We start from the raw sequence: 24637 nt of genomic DNA, 5'->3' as shown, positions 1-24637 counted from the left end.
CGCACATTATTTTCTTTACTTGAAAGAGGCTGCCTCCACTTTGTGGTGGACCATAAAGACACACTACAGTTGTAGTTCTGAAACGAAACCATCCAAGACCAAAACAGGAATAAGAGAGGCCAGGCACAGCAGAACTATACAAATTCAATCTATGTTTCATTTCCAGACCCAGTCTTGTAGAACATGGTCTGTAGGGTACCTCTGTAGGAATTCCATTTTTCTCCTTTCCATAATACGTTGTTTTGGTGTCTTAAAGACAATACCTAACTACTCTAAAAGAACCTTTTGTGTGGTCAGCTAGCTTGCTTATATAGAGAAGAAATAGATGTTTGTAAGACAAGGCTGGGAGAGGAAGAGATGAGCTAGAACAAAGAACAGCTCTAACTTATCCCTACCATGGGAAAGAAAAAGATGTGCGTGATATGTGTGTATGATCTGAAGGGGGAAGCGTGAACTGATGGGTAGAGGTAGCTTCTTCTTTCTTTGATTTGCAGTATTTCCCCTCCAGGGTTAGAGAGGAGCCTAGAGCCTTCTCGTCTTGTCTTTCCCCTTCTCTGAAGGTGGGTCTAGAGGTTAGATAAGCGGGCTTCACTCTTTGAGCTTGTCTTAGAGGAAATGTCTTCTTTTCCTCTCTTGCCCTGGGCTGTTAGAAGAATGCTGGATTTGGAGCTAGTGGGTTTAAGACTGAATCCTAGGGGGCAGCCAGGTGGCGCAGTGGATAGAGCACCAGCCCTGGAGTCAGGAGGACCTGAGTTCAAATCTGGCCTCAGACACTTGAGACTTACTAGCTGTGTGACCCTGGGCAAGTCCCTTAACCCCAATTGCCTCACCAAAAAAAAAAAAAAAAAAGAATAGTGGCAGGGCAGCTAGGTGGCGCAATGGATAAAGCACCGGCCCTGGATTCAGGAGGACCCGAGTTCAAATCCAGCCTCAGACACTTGACACTTACTAGCTGTGTGACCCTGGGCAAGTCCCTTAACCCCAATTGCCTCACCAAAAAAAAAAAAAAAAAAAAAAAGAATAGTGGCAGGGCAGCTAGGTGGCGCAGTGGATAGAGCACCAGCCCTGGAGTCAGGAGAACCTGAGTTCAAATCCAGCCTCAGACACTTGACACTTACTAGCTGTGTGACCCTGGGCAAGTCATTGCCCCACCAGAGGGGGAAAAAAAGGAATAGAGGCTGTGTGTTATCTCTCTATCTGCAATGCCCTGCCTTCCTGATTAAATGAAATGAAAACAAACACTAGTATGTAGCAAGGCCATTGGCTGAGTTTTGTTATTTCAGTAGAGGTGAAAGTAGAATGTGTTTTCCTATGAGATGTTCCATTCATTTATTCCCCAAATATTTATTGACTATCAGCTGTGTACAAGGCATTGTGCTAGAGGCAGAGAGGGATTCAAAGGAGGAAAAGACACGATTGCTTCCCTTTAACTTACACTCTCATGGGGAGTTAAGATTAGTATACTGTAATACAAGTAGTATGTAATATCAGCTGTGTATATGATAGAAACTAATTTCTGTAGAAATATAAAGAACAAGATCACTTCTGGCATTGGGGATCAGAGTAAAGAGCAGAGAGAACATTAGAACCAGGCCTTTTTAGCATAGCTAGGACTTCAAGAGGGGTAGCATAGGGAAAAGGGAAATTTTGATAGAGAAAATTACTTAAGTAAGGTCTTGGGACAGGAAAGCACGGTGTTTGTTTGGAAAAGTCAGCTTTTCTGGAGTGTAAGGTTAAAGAAATTGATAGAAAAATAGGTTGAGTTCAGATTGTGAAGAGTCTAAAGGGCCAGAATGAATTTGTATCTTATTTGTTAAGTCTGAGGAAATCATTGAAGATTTTTGAACTCTTAAATGACATGATCACAGTGGTGTTTTAGAATCATTAATCTAGCTGCAATACACAGGGTAAATTGGAGCAGAGAAAGGTTAAGTCTAGTTATGAGTGCTCTTGGAGGAGGCCTGGTATAAGGGAAATGAAAAAGACTTAAATCAAGCTGGTAAGATTTGGTGACTGCTTTAACAGGAGTAAAAGAAAGGAAGAAGACAAAGTCTGCATTCAGAGTGACTGTGGGAGAATGATGATACCATTAACAGGGACAGGAAAGTCAGGAAGAGGAGTTGGCTTCTGGGGGGAGATGGTAAACTCAGTTCTAGATATGTCGAATTTGCCATGTGCCAGTGGGACATCTAAATGGAAATGTGTTAAATCCAAGGTGAAATTATTATGCATGAGACATGCACAACTAGATTTTTATTTTCTCTTTTAGGACAGATTAAGGATTTGGTGGAGTATTGTGGCTTGGGAATCAGAGGGTTTGGGGTTTTGTTTCTGGCATCTCCTGCGTTTTTGATAAAGAGGGGATGCTCCAATTTGACGCCAGTTCAGATTGGCCTCTGACTTCCTGGAATTTGCTGTCTGTAACATGGCTGGTTCTTTTGCAGTTGAAGAAGGATTTTTCCCCCTTGCCATGGATTTTCATCTTTTTAGATTTTGTCGAACTTTAAAGAAAGTGTTTTGTTTTGTTTTTGTTTTACCATTTCAAGGTTCATCCCTTTCTGGGTGTACAAGCTGAGGCTGAGATTTGGGGTATTCATTGGTGGCTATTTAAAGTAGCACATTTGCTAGCAATTAAAATAACATGTGGGGTAGCTAGGTGGCACAGTGGATAAGAGCACTGGCCCTGGATTCAGGAGGACCTGAGTTCAAATGCAGCCTCAGACACTTGACACTTACTAGCTGTGTGACCCTGGGCAAGTCTCTTAACCCCCATTGCCTCACAAAAAAGAAAAAGAAAAAAAAAAACATGGCTGTCAAACTAGATTTGTTAGGGGTCAAACTTTTTTTTTTTTTTTGGCAGGGCAATGGGAGTTAAGTGACTTGCCCAGGGTCACACAGCTAGTAACTGTCGTGTCTGAGGCCGGATTTGAACTCAGGTGCTTTATCTACTGCGCCACCTAGCCACCCCTTTCTTTTTTTTTTTTTTTAAGTACAGTATACATTTGTTATGTTTCCCTTCCCTTTTCCAACTAATAGGTGCTAATGAATCTAAAACTTATTGTAAATACCTAAGTCTTCGTTTGGGGGATTTATGTGGGTCATAGATTCAGTCTGGTTGTGAAGTAGAACCTGCTCTTTGGAAAGGATAGCAACATTTAGAACCAGAACTGTGTCCTGACTAGGAAGTTTATATCCTAAGGAAAAAAGAAGTATTCAGATTTTCTCTTCAAGGAGACTGTGAAGATGGCTGTGGGGGTCAGACCTTGTCCAGACCTACTGTCTATCTATTGTGGTGCCAAATGTATTGGGTTAAGCAGCACTTAATACCATTTATCTATAGAAATAGGTTCTCATGAAAATTTTTCTAATGTAAATTCCCTTCATGAATAGTCTGAACAGACTGTCTGCTTTTTAATATGTCATATAATCATGATTGTGTCAGGGGCTTAAGAAATATTTGTTGTTTAATTGTAAATGCAAATATCCAGAAGCCTTTTCTCAGTCCTCATACTTCTTTACCTCCTTGCAGCTTTTCTTGGATACCTTTTCCTGTCTAGGATTTAACACCATTCTATTTTCTGCTATCCTTTCTTCCTATCTGACCATGCCTCCACTAGATTATCATCCCTGACCTTCATACTCTGACTATAGGTTGTACCCCAGAACTCAGTCCTGGGACTTCTTGTTTCTGTACTCTTTCTTGACTTGACCATTTCCCATGGATTCAATTATGTCTGCCACTACCTCTCACCTCTCACCTCTCACCTCTCACCTCTCACCTCTCACCTCTCACCCTCTCACCCTCTCACCTCTCACCCTCTCACCCTCTCACCCTCTCACCCTCTCACCCTCTCACCCTCTCACCCTCTCACCCTCTCACCCTCTCACCCTCTCACCCTCTCACCCTCTCACCCTCTCACCCTCTCACCCTCTCACCCCTCACCCTCTCACCCTCTCACCCTCTCACCTCTCACCCTCTCACCCTCTCACCCTCTCTCTCTCTCTCTGTCTAGTGGCTTCCTCTTACCTTTAGGATAGAATACGAACTCCTCTGTCAGACACTGAAAACCCTTCCCAGTCTTGCTCTAGTCCCCATTTTCAGGATTAGTTTGTATCATTCCTCTCTACCTCTGTTTATATATTCAAAGCATATATCTGCTTTTTCTCATAGATGGTATTCCATCTCTTCTCCCGATGTCTTTGCACAGACCCGTCCCCATACCTGGAATATACTCCCTCCCTCCTAACCTCTGACTCAGAGAATCCCTAGCTTCCCTTAGAAATTAGATTAAGCACTAACCTTCTTCATGCGACTTCCTGATTCATTCCCCAGATGTTAGTCTCTCCCCCCACCTCCCAAAATGACCTGACGTTTACATTGGTTTTTGGTATTATGTGTGTTGTTTCCTCAAAAGAATGTAACCTCATTTGACTCTTTTTTTGGTCTTTTTAATATCTCCAGCACTAGCACAGTAAGTGTTTAATAAATGCTTGTTGATTGATACATGGATATAATCACTGACAAAAGAGAGAGAAGACATGACTTACGCTGGCTGATATAGCTAAATGATGGATGAAATATAACAGTTGGACCACATGTGGAGGGGAGGGCAAAGAGGGAAGCAAAAGAAGTTTACATATAAAAGGAGCAGAAAGATGGGAAGAAGTTGATGAACAGAGAATGGGTTAGCTAGTAGAAACGAAGTGAGAAGCTAGTAAATAATAGTTCTGCCAGAGAAGTGCAAAGAGAAATGAGTAGAATGCTCCTATGTGGTATGAAAGTGGATTGTCTGAGGTTCAGAAGGCCTTGCCTCCCCAGTGATGAAAACAACTTGGGCCTCACTTTGACTTTTATAATTATTAGGACACAAATGGTGTCTGAGGAACAGGAACAAGTATTGTTATGGTAACAGGAAGCCAGAATAAGAGAATGAGTCTACAACAGTTAGGTACCATACAAGAAGAAAAAGAAGAAAAAGTGAGCTTGAAGCAGAGGTTTTTAACCCAGGGCCTGTAAACTTTTTACATTTTTAATATTTTGATAACTATTTAGCATAATTTATTTCTTTTGTAATGCTTTGTATTTTATTTATTTAAAAACATTCTCAAAATGGGTCCATGAGACAAAAAAGGTTAAGAGCCCCAGGTCTATAAGAAGAGAAAATCTCATTAAGACTTTGCTAATGTTGTTAATAATTTCAGGTAGTTTTTTAGTTGATTGTCTAGGATTTTCTAAGTATAACATCATATTGTCTGCAAAGAATGATAGTTTTGTTTCCTCATTGCCTCTTCTAATTCCTTTTTCTTTTTTTTCCCCTTATTGCTATAGCTAACATTTGTAGTACAATATTATTAAATAATAGATAAGATAATGGGCATCCTTCCTTCACCTCTGATTGTATTGGGAAGGCTTCTAGCCTATCCCGATTACATATAATGTTTGCTAATGGTTTTAGATATATATTACTTATCATTTTAAGGTAAACTCCATTTATTCCTGTGCTCTCTAGTTTTTTAAATAGGAATGGGGGCTCTGTTTTGTCAAAGGCTTTTTCTGCATCTGTTGAGTTAATCATGATTTTCATTGATTTTGTTATTGATATGGTCAGTTATGCTGATAGTTTTCCTAATGTTGAACCAGCCCTGTATTCTTGGTATAAATCCCACTTGGTCATATGGTATGATCCTTGGGATAATATTGCTGTTACCTCTTTGCTAGGATTTTATTCTTTTTTTTTTTTTTTGCATCACTATTCATTAGGAAAATTTCTTTCTCTCTTTTGGGTCTTCCTGGTTTAGGTATCAGCACCATATTTGTGTCATAAAAGTAATTTCTTAGGACTCCATGTATTTTCCCAAATAGTTTATGTAGTACTGGGAATAACTGTTCTTTGTGTTTGGTAAAATTCGCTTGTGGATCCATTTGGTCCTGAGGATTTTTTCTTGGGAAGTTCATTAATGGCTTGTTCAATGTCTTTTTCTAAAATTGGGTTATTTAAGTATTTTCAAGGAAGGATTTTTACAGCAAATTACAGAAATTGTCTAAAAAGCTTTAGGATTCCCAAATAAACATTGGACTTGTTCTTTGGAGTAAGAACATAGAGAGAAAGACATTTTGTGCAGGATGGGACACGGAAGATGAACTGGGTACAGACCCATTCTAGCTAAATGGATGTTGTGTTTTATCTTTTAAGATATGAAATACTTCGTGTGTGTGTGTGTGTGTGTGTAGACAGAAGTGTCAAGAAATTATATTTCTATTTTAAAACCTTTTTTTAAAATTAAATAAAGATAGGGAGGCGTTTGTCAAAGGCCAGGTTGCAAAAGCGTTGCTGTTTCGTGGATAGGATCCTAGGATTTATAACTGCAAAGGACCTTAAGGATCATTTAAACCAACCCACTCTTTTGACAGATGACTGAGGCCTAAAGAGATTAAGTGACTTGTCCAAGGTACAAAGGAGCAGAACCAGCACCTTCTGACTCTATATGTAGTTCTCTTTCCATCACACCCGGAAATTTATGAATTTTAAGTAAAATGGAAACAATGCACTCTTTAGCTTTACTGAGAACAGCTAAGAATAAGAGTCACCCAGATGGGAAAGGGAAAAACAAAAATCTAGTTAGAAAAAAAAAGGCAGTCACTGGGAAATCACTGTTATAAATAAAGGGCATGGAGTGTGATCCTTCTCTTTCTTCTGCCCTTTAAATGAAAAAGGATACTAGATTGCTGACCGAAAGTACAGGGAAGGAGATTTAAAGACTATTCTAGGACTAGTTGAAAGCACTCCTAGACAAGATTCTGCCTTCCAAGGTATTGGAAGTTGGGGGGATGCCCATCAAATGGCGAATAGCTGGACAAGTTGTGGTATATGAATGTAATGGAATACTGTTGTGCTGTAAGAAACAATGAGCAGGAGTTCAGAGAAACCTGGAGGGACTTGTGTGGGCTGATGATGAGATGAGCAGAATCAGGAGAACATTGTGCACGGTGTCATCAGCATTGTGTGTTGATCAGCTGTGATGGACTAGAGTCTTCTCGCCAATCCAACCATACAAGAAAGTTCCAAAGGACTCATGATGGAAAAGGCTCTCCAAATCCAGGGGAAAAAAAGGGAATATGGACGCTGATTGGACCATACTATTTCTTTTGGTTTTGGTGCTGTTGTTTTTCTTTTTCGAGATTTTTCCCTTTTGCTCTGATTCTTTTTGTATAACATGACTAATGCAGAAATATGTTTTTTATTATTTATATATATACATACATATAACCTATATCAGTTTACCTGCTGTCTAGGGGAGGGGGGGGAGGGAGGGGAGGGAGGGAGAAAAATTTGAAATTGGAAATCTTATCTAAACAAATGTTGAAAACTTAAATTAATTAATTAAAAAAAAAAAGACTTTGCCTTCAGTTGGGAAGGAGCTGCAGGACCAGATTTTTAAATCCAAGTGAAACCAGACACACCTGAAACCACGTCTGAGGTGTTAGTTGTTAAGAAGATGAGAGCAGGGGCAGCTAGGTGGCGCAGTGGATAAAGCACCCAGCCCTGGATTCAGGAGGACCTGAGTTCAAATGGGACCTCAGACACTTGACACTTACTAACTGTGTGACCCTGGGCGGGTCACTTGGCCCCAATTGCCTCACTAAAAAAAAGAAGAAGAAGAAGAAGATGAGAGCAGAGGAGGCAGAGGTCAAGCAAGACAAGGTTATCCCTCACTGCCTGTAAGAGCCTTTGACTTATCAGGTTGTTTTAAGACGATCAGTGGACATGCAGAGAGAGGGTTCGTGGCAAGTCATTGTTCTCTTCAAGAGACTATACTAGAATTAGTATTTAAGCAATGATTGATAACAATTGAAGATTTTTGAGAAAAATAGGATAGGGGCAGCTAGATGGCGCAGTGGATAGAGCACCGGCCCTGGAGTCGGGAGTACCTGAGTTCAAATCCGGCCTCAGACACTTAACACTTACTAGCTGTGTGACCCTGGGCAAGTCACTTAACCCCAAATGCCTCACTAAAAAAAAAAATAGGATAGATTCTCCTTTGGGATAATTTGTGTGATCTGGCCTAAAGATAGAAACGGAAGTAGAGTTGGAGGTTTGTTATTCTGTAGTGTAAGCATAACAGCATTTTTATGCTTTGTGCCACCTTGAAGTTAGATTGAAAGTACCAAAGTAGCTGTTGTCTTCATGGTTCTTGCCTTACTTCTTGATTTGCCACCATTACTTAGTGGAGTTAATGGAAATTCTTACCCCACAGTCAGAGTGATAACTTCAAGAAAGTATACTCATTGGAAATTATATTAGACATGATAGTCTGTCATGATGTATTTTGTGTCTCTGCAGGAGTCTTCCAGTATCAGCTGTAGTAGCTGAAGAGATTATTCATCAGGATGATAAGAATTGTATGTAAATATAGAGTTCCCATCCTTAGAAACATTCAGGAAGACCATGAATGAATAACAGTAAATCTTGGATGGCTCAGACACTTATTTATTTGTGGATCAGAAGATAGAACAAATAATTTCTTGAGGTTTTTTCCAGGGAGCTTCTCTTACCATTATTAGAATGTAAGTTCTTTGCAAGTTGGGATTATTTCATTCTTTCTCTTTGTATCCCCAGTACCTACCTAGCACAATGTCTTGTGCACAGTAGCCAACCTAATTGGTATTTGTTGATTAACTGATAGTACATTTTCCTGAGGGAGTTGTGAGCTAAAGTCATGCTCCTGGCAGCGTAACCCATACAATAGGAAGTAAATATTGAGAGCATTGAAGGTTTGAGTTAGAATGAATACTAGATACCAGCTGGTACTTGTAGTGATCTAGTAACATCCTTAAAGGAATGTGAGAAAATGGTAGGCATATGGTATCTGTATACATATGTCAGTGGGATGTGGGACTGACCTGTGCAGAGACTAGCAGACATAGTACTAGAGCTTTGGTGTCTTTAATAAATGGATACCTTCTTTGCTGGGTTTTTTTTTTAAGTACTTTTCATGATCAGATAAAGCACTGTGTAATAAAAAAGATGATGGTCACAGTTCTGCTACATTTTGCTAAAAATATTCCAGGAAAGATGTGTTCAGACTTCAGGTCTTTGAACAAAGTACAAATGTTGTCTGTAAAATGGGACCAGCTATATCTTTCCCATGGTGCTGAGCTAGATAGTGTCTGTTCCCTTAAGGATTAAGGGAAAAGATTTTTATTGCCACATCAGGTAGCTCAATTCCAAAGAACAGATAATATTGCTAGCTGGTTAATTTCATTGCTACATTTTATATTCCTAACAGCTCCTTGACTTGAATTTTTCACTTTCAGCAAATTGCTAAATCCAGATACAGATTTTTAAAGAAATTAATTTAAATGTGGCCCTCACTTTTAAAATCTCAAATGGAAATGTGGTGAATGAACCTTTTGCCATTCCAACAGTATATTTTGCCTCCCAACTGCCCTTTATATCAGAGTTGTCAAACACACAGAACTACCTGCAACCCACATCACTCCTGAGTGCTGCCCAAGCCATATTTAAATGTTATTTGTAAATGTTTAACAAAATTAATAAAAGTACAACCTAGATGTTAATTTGTAGCTTCTAAGTCAGCATGTGATCTGAAGACGCACTGCTTTATATGATAACATTCAACAAGTAGTAAGTGCCTCCCGTGTGCCAGGCACTGTGCTTGGCAGTGGGGGGTACAAATACAGGGAATAAAACAATTCCCAGTCACGGTGAGCTGACCTCCTAGGGGATGGACAGGGTGTCCCAAAACTCACTGCTAAGGCTTGGGACCCCCTGTCTGTAAGTATATGCAGACTAGGTGTAGAGAGAATAAATACTGATGGATACAATGCCGTTTGAGAATAAGGGGCACCAGCAGCTGAACAGAATTAGAAGAGGCTCCGTGTTGTATTGGAGCTTGAAGGAGGAGGCTCCGGTTAGGAGATTTGTGCACTCCAGGTGTGTGAGAAGCCAAGAGGAGGCCAGGTAGACCAGTCTGCAGCATGGGATGGAGACCAGCAAGCTTGACAATGGCTTTAAAAGCCAACCAGTTTATCTTTTATCCTAGAGACGATAGGAAGCTTTAAGGATATTGCTTTAAGATCTGTGAAGCTCCTTTTTCCACAACTCTGTGAGATGAGTAATTAAGTATTATTTTCTTTATTTTGTAGATGAGGAGGCCTGAGGCTCAGAGGGGCTAAGTAACTCGCCCAGAGTCACACAGCTGCTATATGCCTTCCTTGTGACTCAAGATATGAAACCCCAGATGGCACTTTATTTCTTACATGTTTTATGATGCTCATAGAAACCAATGTAGTTTAAATGGATAGATTGCAATATACAGCCACCAGGAGCACTTCTTCATGACTCTTTATGGAGTTAGATATAGGCATACATTCCTCACATAATCTCATCCCAACCAATTTTGGTTTGCAATAAAGTCACTAATACATTATAACCAAACACTGTCATAACATATAAAATCCCACCATGATGTCATTTGACAGGTTGTTCAAGGAATAAATTGTGTGCCTTAACTGCACTCTGTAATGATGCTTCACTTGCTATTTATTTTTGTGCAACCAATTGATGGCTTTAGCTAAGGAATACTGTCAGCTTTTTTGTTTGCCCTTGTTCTCACTATGCTATTTAGAAGTAAAACCTAGGATCTCCAGTAACAGCTGATAGATACATCAAGGAGAATGAAAGTTTTTATGAGGAGATCTGCAGGGAGCAAAAGATTTTTCATCTCTTGGTTTAGCCGAAAGATCAGAAGATCCCGAAAACCATCCAAACATCATGAACACTTTTTCTTCCCTAGGGGATTTTGAAATGAACTATCCATTTTCCACCAGTTTAGTTAATAACCATCTAAGCCTAGATGATCAAGCATTTCTCTAAACCAATTGCGCTCTCTCTCTCTCTCTCTCTCTCTCTCTCTCTCTCTCTCTCTCTCTCTCTCTCTCTTTCTATCTATCTATCTCTCTCCACACACACACACACACACACACACACACACACACACACACAGATACTGGCAATATAATGTTTAGTTTCAGTGCAAGACAATAGTCTTGTATAAGTTGAAGTGGTTGTTACAAATGCTACACTTGAAGTCTGTTTTGCTGTAAACCATAAGCTGTGTTGGCATGCTGTAAAGAAAAAGCTAGTGGTACAAATTGCTGCACGATGTGCTTTTGGATCATAGTGGGAAATGTCTTTTTTGGGGGGGGTAGAAATCAGTTAGATCAGTGTGATTTCTCTCCTCATATGAAGTTATCATTGTAATAAAATCTTATCTTATTCTGCAGTCCTACAGTAATAAATAAAACATTAGAAATGCCTTAGAATAAATTTAGAGCAACCCTTTACTTGTGATAGCAGAAAAGTTCATACCCTTTGAATCCTTGGCATTATGGACATCAGCAAAATTTCCTAACTTGACAACTTCTAAATTTTTTTTTCCAGAGGCCTTTTTCTTTGGTAAGTGACAAATTGCCCCCCCCCCCCAAAAAAAAAAGCCTTAAACATAAAATTGAATTTTGCATCCATTATACCTTATAGTCTTTGGATTTTAAAAAATCTTTGTATATTTTTGTTCTCTTCTTTTTTCCCCCATAGTAATAATTTTTGTGCATTTCTTAAAATTATGTTTTGTGTTCTCTGCAGTATCTTTTGATCTTAAAGATATCTATATAAACATGGTGGACCTAAAGGGTAAAGGCCCACTCCTGGTGTTCAAACTTTGACTGTGACTGTGAGACTTGAGTATACATACTATAGTCATCACATCCTGATTCTCAAAAGTTATTATCAATATAATATGCTAGGGGGCAGCTAGGTGGCGCAGTGGATAAAGCATTGGCCCTGGATTCAGGAGGACCTGAGTTCAAATCCAACCTCAGACACTTGATACTTTCTAGCTGTGTGACCCTGGGCAAGTCACTTAACCCTCATTGCCCCACATATATATATATATATATATATATAAAATATGCTAGATGTTTTTTAGCAGCAAGTGACAAGACAGGGCCACCTCCATCAATATCGTTCATGAAGGAATCTAGCTCATCATCCCAATGTTTGCTAGAATTGGGCTAAACTTGTACAGAGAATGGCGAGGCTCCATTCACTCACTACCTGCTCTGTCTTGGACTTCCACCAGTCTAACTTCTGTCTCTAATATGTGCTTGAAGGTTACCTTTTTCTGGCAAATCCAATGGTTGTTTCTCTTCCTCAATTATTTTACCCTTCCCTTATGTAGCACTTTGTTCTGCTTTTACCAAAATCTTCCAGTTGGTAGCTTCTTTACTTTACAGATATTCTAATCCATCCCCCAATTCTATTTAGGAAATTCATTTTCAAATAGTTACTAAAGTCATCTGTTTATGAATGCACCCAGGGAAGGGGAATCTACTATCCCATGAGGCTTTCCATTCCAATTTCATACTGTCTTGACTATAATTCCTCACACAGAGCTGAAATATTTCTCCCTATTCTTTGCACCCCTTCTTTTACAATGGCACAAAATTAATTTAATCCCTATTCCACAGGTCAGCCCTTCAAATCTCTGAAGGCCCAGAGGAGATAAGTGCCTTGTCAACGACCATTTATATAGTAAAGCTAAAACTAAGAACTCAGTTTCTTGACTCCCACTTTTCTGCCCTTTCATTCTACTCCATTGTTTGGAAGATGAGAATCACTCTTAAAAGAAACTGTGGAAGAAAAATTAGAATTGAATGGTTCCACTTTCTGTGTAATGCATTAATGGTTAATCCCAATCTGCCTAAAGTAATAGTTTCAGCCCTTTTTTGTTCTTCTTGCTACAAATCCAATTTTGGAATCCATTTTTATTGTCCTTTACTTTTTGCAGCTTGCTTTGGACTTTGACTATCTTGACATTATCTTAGAGGGCCAAGCCACTCTTGTTTTCTTCCTTGGTTATGTGACCTTCATCCCATTTGATGTATATATGTCTTATTTTTAAGTTCATTAGAGTGATGTGTAGCTATTTATCTATCTACATACATACACACACACACACACACACACACACACAAACCTTAGATGTTTCTTCCATATTTTGGGTTATTTGTTGTAAGAATTTCACTGTGGGGAGCCATCTGTCCATCTTTATTGAGCCTGCTTTTCTTTTAGAGTCTTTGGCCATTGATTTTGGCCTTGAGCTTTTTCAAATCTGCTTTCCTAATGCCTAGGATGCACTGTCTGACTGCACTAAGAATTTCTCTCCTTGACTGTTTTCAATGCTAAAATGACCTGGTCACTTTCTCCAAAGGTTCACGTTAATATCCAGTTCTCATTTATTAATGAGAGGTCGAATTTGACTCTACTTTCTTTCTGTACCTTTCTTCTCCCAGCTTTGCTCCTGACTTCAAAATCATGCTTTGGCAGTTGTCTCTTCCTGGATCAGATCTTCCCTCAGTGCCTAGGGTCCTCGTGGCCCTGAAACATCCAACCACTATCTCTCCATCCCACCCCACCTGACCCCATCTGTCCCCCTAGAATATCCCTCTGCCAAGCTAGTCCATGTCTCCCACTGATGAGTTCCTCTTGAAGCCTCCATTTTGTGGAGTGACCTAGCTAGCCAGTTTTTATTACCCTCCTGGCTCTGCTTCTTATTTTCTCAACTTCAGAATTATTCCATCTACCACCTTGGACTTTGAAACCATCATTAACCCTCTCTCCACTTCAGCTACCTATTGTGGATTGTCTTTCTCTGTTAGAGTATAGACCCCTTGAGAGCAGTGACTGGTCTTTTATTTTTGCTTGTATTTGAATTCCCAATGCTTAGCACAGTTCCTGGAGCACAGAGGAGAGGTGGAAGTGGGGGAGGCAGGTGACGAGGCCTTTGAGGACCAAATGGAGGACTTCATGTTTGATCCTGGAAGTGCTAGGAAGCCATTGGAGTACTGAGATAATATGGTTAACCCAGTACTTTAGGAAGATCACTTGGGTAGCTAGCTGAGTGGAGGATGGATTGGAATGGGGAGAGACTTCATTGAGGTAGGAAGACCAAACAGCAGGCTATTGGAATAGTCCAGCTTTGAGGAGATGAGGTCCAGCACTGGGGTTGTGGTAATTCAGAGAAGAAAAGGGGGCATATCTTAAAGGCGTTAGGAAGGTAAAATCAACAGACCTTGACAACCAGTTAGATACCGGGATTGAGAGAAAAGTAGACGTCAAGGATGATGCCTAGATTACAAGCCTGAGTGACTGGGACAGTGGTGGTACCTTTGAAAATAAAAGAATAGGAAGAAAGGAAGATTGTAGGGAGGCAAGAGATAATGAGTTAAGCTTTGAACATGGTGAGTTTAAAATGTGTACGGGACATTTCAATTTGAGATGTCTAATAGGTATTTGGAGATGTTAGACTGGAGGTCATTCCATTAGGGCTAGATAAGTAGATTTGAGAATTGTCAGAGAGATAATTAAATTCTTGGAAGCTGATGAGATTACCAAGTGAAATAGTATAGAGGGAGAAGAGAAGAGGGCCCATGACAGCCCTGTGAGACACTCATAGTCAGCGGCTGTGATGTGGATAGAAATCTGTCAGAGGAGACTGGAGTATGGTCATATAGATAAGAGGACAACCAGAAGAGAACGGTTATTAAAACCTAGAGAGAAGACAGTATCCAAGAGAAGAGGGTGATCGACAGTGTCAGAAATGGCAGAGAGGTCAAGAAGGATGGAGATTGAGAAAAGGCCATTAGATTTGGCAGTTAAGACATCACTTTTTGCCATCCTCCCCTGACCTCCCTTCATATTGAAGTCACCAAATATTGAAGTATGTGTTGACTTGGTTTGGAGAATCCTGTCAGGTTCTTCATAGAATTTCTGTTTCGGCTTCTGCAGTATATGTTGTCACATAAGATGTAATTATTTTTATGATTGTAGTTTTGCTTATCTCTCATGATCAATACAAGCTAGGATAGCCAAATGTCATGAAAATTGGATGCAGAATAAAACTAAAATCTTTTTCCTCTCCTCAGAGAATTTGTAAACCATTCTTGCATTTTTTCTGACATTTTAATGTTTTTTGGTTTGATTTATAGTGAGAATATCAATATTGGTGCAGTTCAGTATCTCCAGTAGAATCTGAACTCATTGGACTAAGCTCTTACGTTTATATCACCTACAGTTGGATTAATTATAGAAGCTTTTCTTATTAGTATCTGCCATCTTTTCTGCCACTTACCACTGTTGCAGTAGAAAGTGTCTGTAAAGAACAGGGGGTGGGAGGGGCAGAGTCCACTTTATATTTTACGTTGTTTCATGAGCTGTCACAGCCAAAGATTTTGAAACCCAGTAGCCAGCCTACTATTGACAAGCATCTCTCTCTATGTAGTTAGTGAAGTCCCTCAACATTAGGTGTGTTCAAAATATCACCAGGATTGTGCTCTAGGCCTTTTTTACTTGTTAGAAATAGGTAGAACTTAGTCTCCTCCATTTAATATTCAAATAAGCATTATCTTTTTCAATGTTCGTCCTTTGGGAGGTTTTCCAAGGAAGATGCCATTTCTTAGTATTTGGAACCTTTTTTTGGAATGATTTTTAATCTTATGCCACATTCTTTTAAATGTCTTTAAAGGTGGCAAGGAAGATTTGATTTTAGGGTGGATTTTAATTTTTAAATGGTCAAAAATCATTCAAAACCAAGTTTGGTATAAATAATGGGATAGTCAACCTGGTTTCTTTATCCAAAATGAAGTGTGGTTATATAAGGTTGATTTTCTTATAATTTATAAATTGACTTATATAGCTACTTCCTCATACTCTATTCCCTTTGGTATATTGACTTTCAGCAAATTTACTTTCATAAAACTATTTGGTTTAAAGTAGCACTTTGAGAACTTCAAGCAGTTATGAAGATTGAGAAATTTTAGTGTTGAAGTGCATGTGCAATTCACAAGTCTTTCTAAAAACTATTTCTATCACAAATTCAAATATAGGTGTCCCCAGTATGTTTAGGACCAGAAGAATTGAAATAAAATTAAATTGTAGGTTTGTTCTGTTTTGAGCTAATATATTTGTGAGAGCACAGTACCTAGCATTTCATGTAAAGGAAATCTAAAGAGAAGCTCAGAGTGAAGTGAGCAGAACCAGGAGAACATTGTCCACGGTAACAGCAACATTGTGTGATGATCAGCTGTGAAAGACTTAGCTCTTCTCAGCAATACGGTAATCCAAGACAATTCCAAAAGATTTCTGATGGGAAATTCCATTTCCTGAAAAATAACAATGGAAGATCTATGAACTACAAACTAAGAACTATGCAGATCAAAGTATACTATTTTCACTTTATTTGTTATCTTTTCTTCCTTTTATTTTTTCCATTTTGTTCTGATTCTTCTTTTGCAACATGACTAATAGGGAAATAAGTATAACAAGATTGTGTGTGTGTGTGTGTGTGTGTGTGTGTGTGTGTGTGTGTGTGTATGTGTATATTGTATATATGTATTTTTTTATAACTTTTTTTTATTTTTGGTAAGGCAATTGGGGTTAAGTGACTTGCCCAGGGTCACACAGCTAGCAAGTGTTAAGTGTCTGAGGCCGGATTTGAACTCGGGTACTCCTGATTCCAGGGCTGGTGCTCTATCCACTGCGCCACCTAACTGCCCCTATATGTATTTTCTTGTGTGTGTGTGTGTGTGTGTGTGTGTGTGTGTGTGCGCGCGCACATGCGCGCGCATGTGTATGAATGTATGCTTGCTGGCTGTCTTGGGGAGGGAAGGAGAAAAATTTGGAACTCAAAATCTTACCAAAATGAATGTTGAAAATAATCTTTGGGGCAGCTAGGTGGCGCAGTGGATAGAGCACTGGCCCTGGAGTCAGGAGTACCTGAGTTCAAATCCAGCCTCAGACACTTAACACTTACTAGCTGTGTGACCCTCAGCAAGTCACTTAACCCCAATTTGCCTCACTAAAAAAAAAAAAAAAAAAAAAAAAAAAGAATCTTTACATGTAATTGGGGGAAAAAAATAAAATGCTACCAAGAAACAACCAAAAAAAAAAAAAAGGAAAGGGGGCAGCTAGGTGGCGCAATGGATAGAGCACCGGCCCTGGATTCAGGAGGACCTGAGTTCAAATATGACCTCAGACAGTTGACACTTATTGGCTGTGTGACCCTGGCAAGTAACTTAACCCTCATTGCCCTGGGGGAGGGGAGGAAGGAAAGAAAAGAAGAGAGGTTCAGGGTGAAGAATTTAAGAACTGAGAATACATCGTTGAAGTTTATTAGAGGGTAGGGTAACATTTTCTCAATCCTCAATGTTTTTGACCCCTCTGTAGCTTTTGACACTGTCGATCAACCTCTTCCCCTAGATATTTTGTCCTTTCTAGGCTTCCATGATACTGTTCTCTGCTGGTTCTTATCTTGCCCCTGTGACCACTACTCAGTAGTCACCTTTGCTGACTAGCCCATGTCCACTAATTGTGAATGGCCACAAGGCTCTATCCTGGCCCTTTTCTTCTCTCTTTATACTATTTTACTTGGTCATCTCATCAATTCCCCTGGGTTCAATTATCATCTCTGTGTAGATGATTCTTCTATTTACCTCTCTTGATTTTATTTTGCATTATGAACTATCTATCCAACACCTTTACCTGTTTGTCCTTGTAAACAGCTTAAATTCAGCATATCTAAGACAGAACTCTTTATCTTTCCTCAAAACCTTCCCTTCTTCCTGAACTTTCTTATTACTGTTGGGGATACCACCGTCCTCCCAGCTACCCAGGCTAGAAGCCCAGGGTATCATTCTCAGCTCCTCCCTCACACTCATTCCACACATACAGTCTGTTGTTAACTCCTGCCAAATTGACCTTCCCAACATCTCTCCCATATACTCCCTTTTCTTCTCTGATGCTTCTACCACCGTGGTGCAGGCCCTTATCACCTCACTCCTGGGCTATTTTGGTAGTATTCTAGTTGATCTCCCTGCTTCAAATCTCCCCACTCAGCTCAGGTCTGACCATATCAGCCTTCTACTCAACAATCTCCCGGAGACCCCTGTTTCTTCCAGGTTCAAATGAAAAATCCTCTGGCTTTTAAAGCTCTTTATAACTTTAAACCCTTTCTACCTTTCCAGTCTTGTTATACCTTACTGTACTTTGTGCTCCGGTGACACTGGCTTCTTTGCTGTTACTCACATAAGACCCTCCCTTTTCCTGACTCCCATGTGTTTTCACTGGCTTTCTCTCCCATGCTTAGGATGCTCTCCCTCCTTATCCCTGCCTTTTGTCTTCTCTAACTCCAAAACTTGCCTTGCCTTTTTCTGTATCTTGAGAGCTTAGCCTAGCATATAAAGATCAAGTGAGGATTGTTGGATGGACAAAGTTATGAAATATACAGGAGTCTCTGAAAATAAGGGAAGTAAATTCAGAAATTTGTGATGAGTAGAGTCCAAGGAATAGTAGTATACTTGGGTTTAGGTGACTGTGAAGAGATGAGTTTCTACTTAAGGTGTCATGCCTGTGTCAGAAAAGAACTTCACTTCTCTCTCTTTCTTTTTTTAATCATAAAAGTATTTTATTATTTTCCAGTTACATGTAAAGATAGTTTTCAACATTTGTTTTTATAAGATTTCTAGTTCCAAATTTTTCTCCTTTCCCTCCCCACTCCCCAAGACAAAAAGCAATCTGATATAGGTTATATATGTACAATCACATTAAACATATTTCTGCATTAATCATATTGTGAAAGAAGAATTGGAACAAAAGGGAAAAACCTTAAAAAACACACAAACAACAAAAAAAAGTAGAAACAGTATGGTCCAATCTTCATCCAGATTCCATAGTTTTTTTTTTCTGGATGTGGAGAGCATTTTCCATTGTAAAGAATTGATTGTTATTTACGGTTTTTATGGCCCCATCTTTTGGCTGAAGTTTGCGGAGACCTCATCTCGCATACTGGCCTGGGGGCTCCTCGGGTGGCACAGTGCCCCACCTACTGGTTGTAGCCATGGTGCTGGCACCTCACATCATCACCACTTGCCAACGCCTACATGGGCCTGGCAAAATTATAATGATTAAAAGCCCAGTGAGGGCAGTCATGTGACTGTCAGAGCAGCCAGCCAATTGGCTGGGGGCTGTGTGTGGTCTGCCTTGGGGTCTGCTGGGAAGAAGGGAGGTTTTTCGCCATTCTAGCTGGAAGCTGGAAGGCAACAAGACGCTGCTGTGTGTTCTCTGCTGATTCCTGGGCAGTGATGCTGTTCAGGTTGTATAATTTCCCTTTCCTCATTTTATTTCCTTTCCCTTGATCCTACTGATCCTGTTTGTGTTTTTTAAAAGTTCATTCTTGTTAAATAAGTCCTGCTCTGTTTTGAGGGAGGCTGTCTGTCTCCTTCCTTGCCCCAATATTGTGGCGAGCTGCCTAGCTAACACTCCCCAGTTAAAAATTGGTCCCTACACCATGATGAGTCCTTTGGAATTGTCTTGAATCATTGTATTGCTGAGGAGAGTTAAGTCCATCACAGCTGATCATCATACAATGTTGTTGTTACAGTGTACAGTGAAGAACTTCACTTCTCCGGTGATCAAAGTGGCTGAAAGACATAGCTTAGTTGAGCATGGGGGTGGTAGAAATTTATAAGTTAACTAGCAAGGAATGACAGTAACCAGTTGGGTTTAATTTAGAAAGGGAAATCAGTTGGCTGTGAAACTGGGAGGACCCAGCAAAGAGTGATTATTGTTTGAGATAGAATCAGTAATAACAAAATAATTACAGTGATGATGATGATAATGATGACGATTGTAAACCTTAGAGCATTATAGAAATGTGAGCTAAGTAATTTCCTTGCAACAACCCTCTAAGGTAGAGAAGTGTCTTTGTCCTCATGACTGAGTCTAGCTCTTTGTTATACCATACTGCCTTCTGGCAAACTAATTCAATAATATGCAGCTTTGTACCTGTAACTTAACCTGCTCTTTAAAATGGAGTGGAAAAATCTTTATTAGGTCGTAGGAACACAAGTTTAAAAAAAAAAAACACGAAGTTTCTGGGAGCTCACATTCCAGGTATGGGAGGCAACCCATAAAAGGAGGGCCTGTGTTCATGGTTAACTTGTGGCAAAGAGAAAGACCAAGTAGTACCTGGGTTCTAGCAGGAAAAGTAACAGGAAGAATGGATGCCAGTACCCCTGTGATAGGCACTACTAATCTGAGCACCATCACCTTAAAATAATCTCCTAATATGTTTATTCTTCATATTTCCATATATTCTTCCATTATCATGGGCTGCCATATTTTATGTATATTCCCAAAAGCTTTAATATTCTATCAGCTGTGATCAAAAGACCTATAGATCCTACAGATTTCAGGGGACAGAGAGGAGAGTTAAAAAATGCTTTTGTGTGACTATTTGCTACCCTGAAATAAAATAGTTTCTGTAACTTATGAATGGCTACCTGTTTAATACTGCACTATGTAGTCATTATAAGAAATAGAAGTCAAGACATTTAGCCCTTCACAAACACGGTCTTTGAAAGAAAAATTGATACTCACCCATTGCCCTGAGTGGCAGCTGACTTGTTTTTGTTTTATTAGTACTTCTTGTTTTTCTATCAGCCATTTCCCCATAAATCCACATTGTATTCTCCTATGTAACAACAACAAAAAATGATTAAGCAAAACAAAGCAGCTTCTGATAGCATTGCAACATTTTGCACCTCTCTGATAAAAGTTCAGAAGTAGATTTAATCATTTGTTTTAATGGACCATGATTGCCATTAACCTGAGGTCAGTTGCCTTTTAGAGCTATTTTAGTCAATGTGGAAATTGTTTTCTTCATTCTGTTTTCATCAGTTAATACAAGTTTTCTGGAAGTTCTTTGAATTCTTCTTCATCATCCTGTAGGGTTCAGTATTGTTCCATTATATTCACATGCATCGTCTATTCAGCCATTCCCAATTTTATAGTTACCCATTTTTGCTTCTGGGATTCTTTGTTTTACTACTGCAAAAAGAGCTGCTGTGGATATCTTGGTAGAAATGGGACCTTTTGGCCTTTGACCTCCTTAGGGTGTATGTTTTAATGGTACCATCTTTGAGTCCAAAGTTATGAACAGTTTATTGGCTCTTCTGCCATAAGCTAAAACTGTTTTCCTGAACAGTTAAGTACCATCTTGTTACGCAGGTGCTTCCTGGTGAAAGTCTGTAAGACTGTTGGAAGGCATAAGTATTTTAACGGATCTTGCTAGGGTGATCAGAGCCTCCTATCTCTGAAGTTAATACATCAGTGAAAACCCTGCCCTCCCCTCAGTACCACAAAGCCCACACTTAGCCTTGGTTTCATTTTTATTTAGTGACACTTATAGGGACATTTTTCCATGCTAGGGTGAGATATGGCCACTTCTGGCCTCTTGTTCATATCTGTTCAGTTCCTTAAGGAAATATGTCTCTGGCCTTTTCACCTAGTCCCAGTGCAGATAGTGGCTCAGTTACAGGATAAAAGAACTAAACTGAAAGGTACCTGTGAAGTCATCTTACTCGGTCTCTTCATTTTATAGATGAGGAAGCTGGTAAAAAGGTAGTAGAAAAGTCTTTATGAATTTTACCCCCAAATCTGTGCTTCTGAACTCTTATCTTTATCCCTCTTCCCAAGATCCATGCCTGGTGGCCTTTGGGCATCACAATTGGTTGGTTCAAAAAAAGGATAAGTGAGCTTCTTGTTAGTCTTGCAAATGCCCATACACACAATATGGGGCCTGTCTTTACATCGTATTACAGGGTATTGGACACACACATGGTTCTTTTTTGTGTCATGGACTTCTTTGACTGTCTATAGCCTATAAGAACCCTTTCTCAGAATAGTGTTTTTAAAGGCATAAAATTAAATATATGCACTTACAAAGGAAATCAATTTTATTGAAATACAATTATCAGTATATTTTTTTTAAGTTCATGGACCCAAAGTTAAGAACCTTACTTATAGGGTATGGAAAACTTATAGAAATGGCAACTGAATGCATGAAAGCCAATGAGCAAGAGACGGTATAAAAGGGGGATAGGGGGCAGACTCGGAACAGAGCCTTAAGAAACTCAGATTTAGGGACCTTCTATGCAGGATCCTTTGGTTGCATGCTCCTATGGTTGCAGTAAATTACATTCTTGTTGCAACCAACTAAGCAAGTAGGCTTCTTGTTCCGTTGGAATTTTAATGCAACTTTGTTCTTAGATTATACCAGACTAGCAGTTTTTATACCTCCCAGATGAGTGGTATTATTTAACTTGAAGTTTAGAGATTCTTGTAGGTTAGCAGGGTTTGGGGTTTTTTGTTTTGTGTTTTTCCCTGGGCCTTGCAGTATTATAAGAAAGTAAGTAGGCAGGGGCAGCTAGGTGGCGCAGTGGATAAAGCACCAGCCCTGGGTTCTGGAGGACCTGAGTTCAAATCCTGCCTCAGACATTTGACACTTACTAGCTGTGTGACCCTGGGCAAGTCACTTAACCCTCATTGCCCTGCAAAAAAACAAAAAAGGAAAAAAAGAAAGTAAGTAGGCAGCCCTTTCCTGTAGCTGTGGAAAAGAGCAAGAAACTGTTTTATTTTATTTCTTTTAGTTCCATAATAGATACTGTGAAAATATTTTATTAATGACTAGCCTAATTTGGGGGCTAAAGCTGACTGGGGTACTTAATCTGGGACTGTTGACTAGCTGGCTGACTGCTGTTAATTTAACATGGGCCATTTATAAAGTTCCACCACACTGTTCCACTCCCAAATTGATAAGCAAAAGATTAAGAAGCCTCTTAACTAAATAATCAAAGCAGAGTTTATTTATGAGATACTATTTTAAATTAAGAATACAGGGAAATAAAATGTACAACCTGACTGCATTGCGGTGAGTCTCTTTCCACTTCGTCTCTTTCCACCTGCTGGGCCTGAACCTTCTTTAATACAATAAGGGCCTTAGCCACCTCTTGCCTTAGGGTACTCAGGTCCTTTATTCTAACTCTCAGCCCCTTTCACTTTGTAAATCCCCCTGCTTCTAACTTTCCTCTCCTTACTGCCACTGCTGAACCCCTGTGTTGCGCTCTCACAAACCTTCTGTCTGTCTGCTCCTGTCAGTCTGCCCTTCGGCCTCTCTTTTCTGTTCCCGTTCCTTCTCGTCTGCCGGCCTTTCCTCCTTGCTCCTAGTCCTTTAGCCTTCTCCTGTGTCCTTCTAGCCCCGTCTCTCATCTCCAACCTTTCTAATCTCGTCCGCTTTCTCCCTGAGTCTAACTCCCAGGTCTATATATACCTTTTCTTCTCTCCACTCAACTCGGGGCTTCCTGCGCCCCCACAGACCAAGCTAATCCACCAGCCAGGGCTGCGGCTGGTGTGGGGGCAGGGGGGGGAGGGGGATGTTCGTGCCTCAGCACAGGCTATCCGGGATCTTGGGATCTTTTGGATAGCTCCGCTCAGGTCGGAGGGAGCTGGGGGCTTTTTTCCCCCAGCTGTCTGACCTGGCATCTTGTACCCCACGGGGCTTTTTGGCTCAGCTGAAGCAGAGGGGGAGGGGCACCAGCACCTCCCACACAAAAGAGACCCTGAGGGCCTAAGGCTTTCTAATCTCAGCCTAAAGGTAGGGTCCCCAAATCAAAATAAATTTCCATAATACAAAAACCAGATTTGAATTCTTGTTGAAATGTAAAGAATACTAAATCCATAATGTTAGTGAAAAAACAGAGAAGAAAAGAATGCAGGTATAATGGTCTTTTTTTTCCCCCTTTTTAATGAACTATCTTTTGGCTGTCCAGGCCAAGCACAGATTTTCAGAATAGCCTAGAACCGCTTGAAGTTATCTTAGTACTGCCAGCACATGGCATCCAGTCTACCCTGAGCCTCCCATTGAAAAGATGATGGAGTTGTTAGCCAGAAGAACTGCTTAGTGTCATCATGACACAAACTGTACTTTAAAAGCTTCTTGAAAACCTTGAAGTTAAATAGATGAGATTTTTCTGATGGCTTCCTTTTAATTTTTTCCTAAACTGATCTTTATGTTATGGCAAAAATGTTCTATTTATGGAGAGTGACATTAAAAAAAAAAAGCCAGAAGTCTGACTTTAAATGAAATAGCAGAAAAAAGAAAATAGATTAAGAAACAAGTTATTTCATTGTTATCCAATGACCTGAGTTTTTTAGCTAGAGAAGGAATAAAAATGGAGAATATAGAAATAACCAACACAGAATTTTCTCCTGAGAGATAATTTTTCAAGTTTTACCACTCTATGCTATGCTCCTTAATACTTTCTTAGTAATTTAGAAGGAATGTTTACTTGTATTTTGTGAAATGAACTCTCTTGTTTGAATCCTAAATGTTTCATTGAAAGCTAATGTCCATTTTCTTTTTTCTTTTACCTTGATAGTGACAACCTACTAAGGAGAGCAGCCTGTCAAGAAGCCCAGGTAATACCATTTAATGCAATAAAATTAAATTTCTCCTTCCTTATCTCAATTGTGCAGTACTTCTGCCACAGGAACTTCGGCTGGATTCAGTGCCTCACATCACTGGAGTTGTGGCTGTTTCTTCCTAAAATGAGGGGCTACTTCAGGCTGTGAGCCAACTCTTAATGGAACACTAGCTGGTTAACTCTCTGGTGAACAACAACCCTTGCTTTCCTCCTTCCCCTCTTCTTCCCAAACCCCCC

General features: G+C 39.8%; 1 protein-coding gene across 1 annotated transcript in view; it reads left to right on the top strand.

The window, feature by feature from the left end:
• Nucleotides 1-24637, top strand: part of AGK (acylglycerol kinase) — a 92600-nt gene that overhangs the window by 14871 nt on the left and 53092 nt on the right. Inside the window, exon 3 of the mRNA XM_043965806.1 lies at nt 24356-24395. Coding sequence (XP_043821741.1) covers nt 24356-24395 — 40 coding nt within the window. The remainder of the gene's footprint in view (nt 1-24355; nt 24396-24637) is intronic.

The sequence above is a fragment of the Dromiciops gliroides genome, chromosome 5, assembly GCF_019393635.1.
Source record: "Dromiciops gliroides isolate mDroGli1 chromosome 5, mDroGli1.pri, whole genome shotgun sequence".
NCBI lineage: Eukaryota > Metazoa > Chordata > Mammalia > Microbiotheria > Microbiotheriidae > Dromiciops > Dromiciops gliroides.
This window is presented reverse-complemented; position numbering and strand designations above follow the sequence as displayed.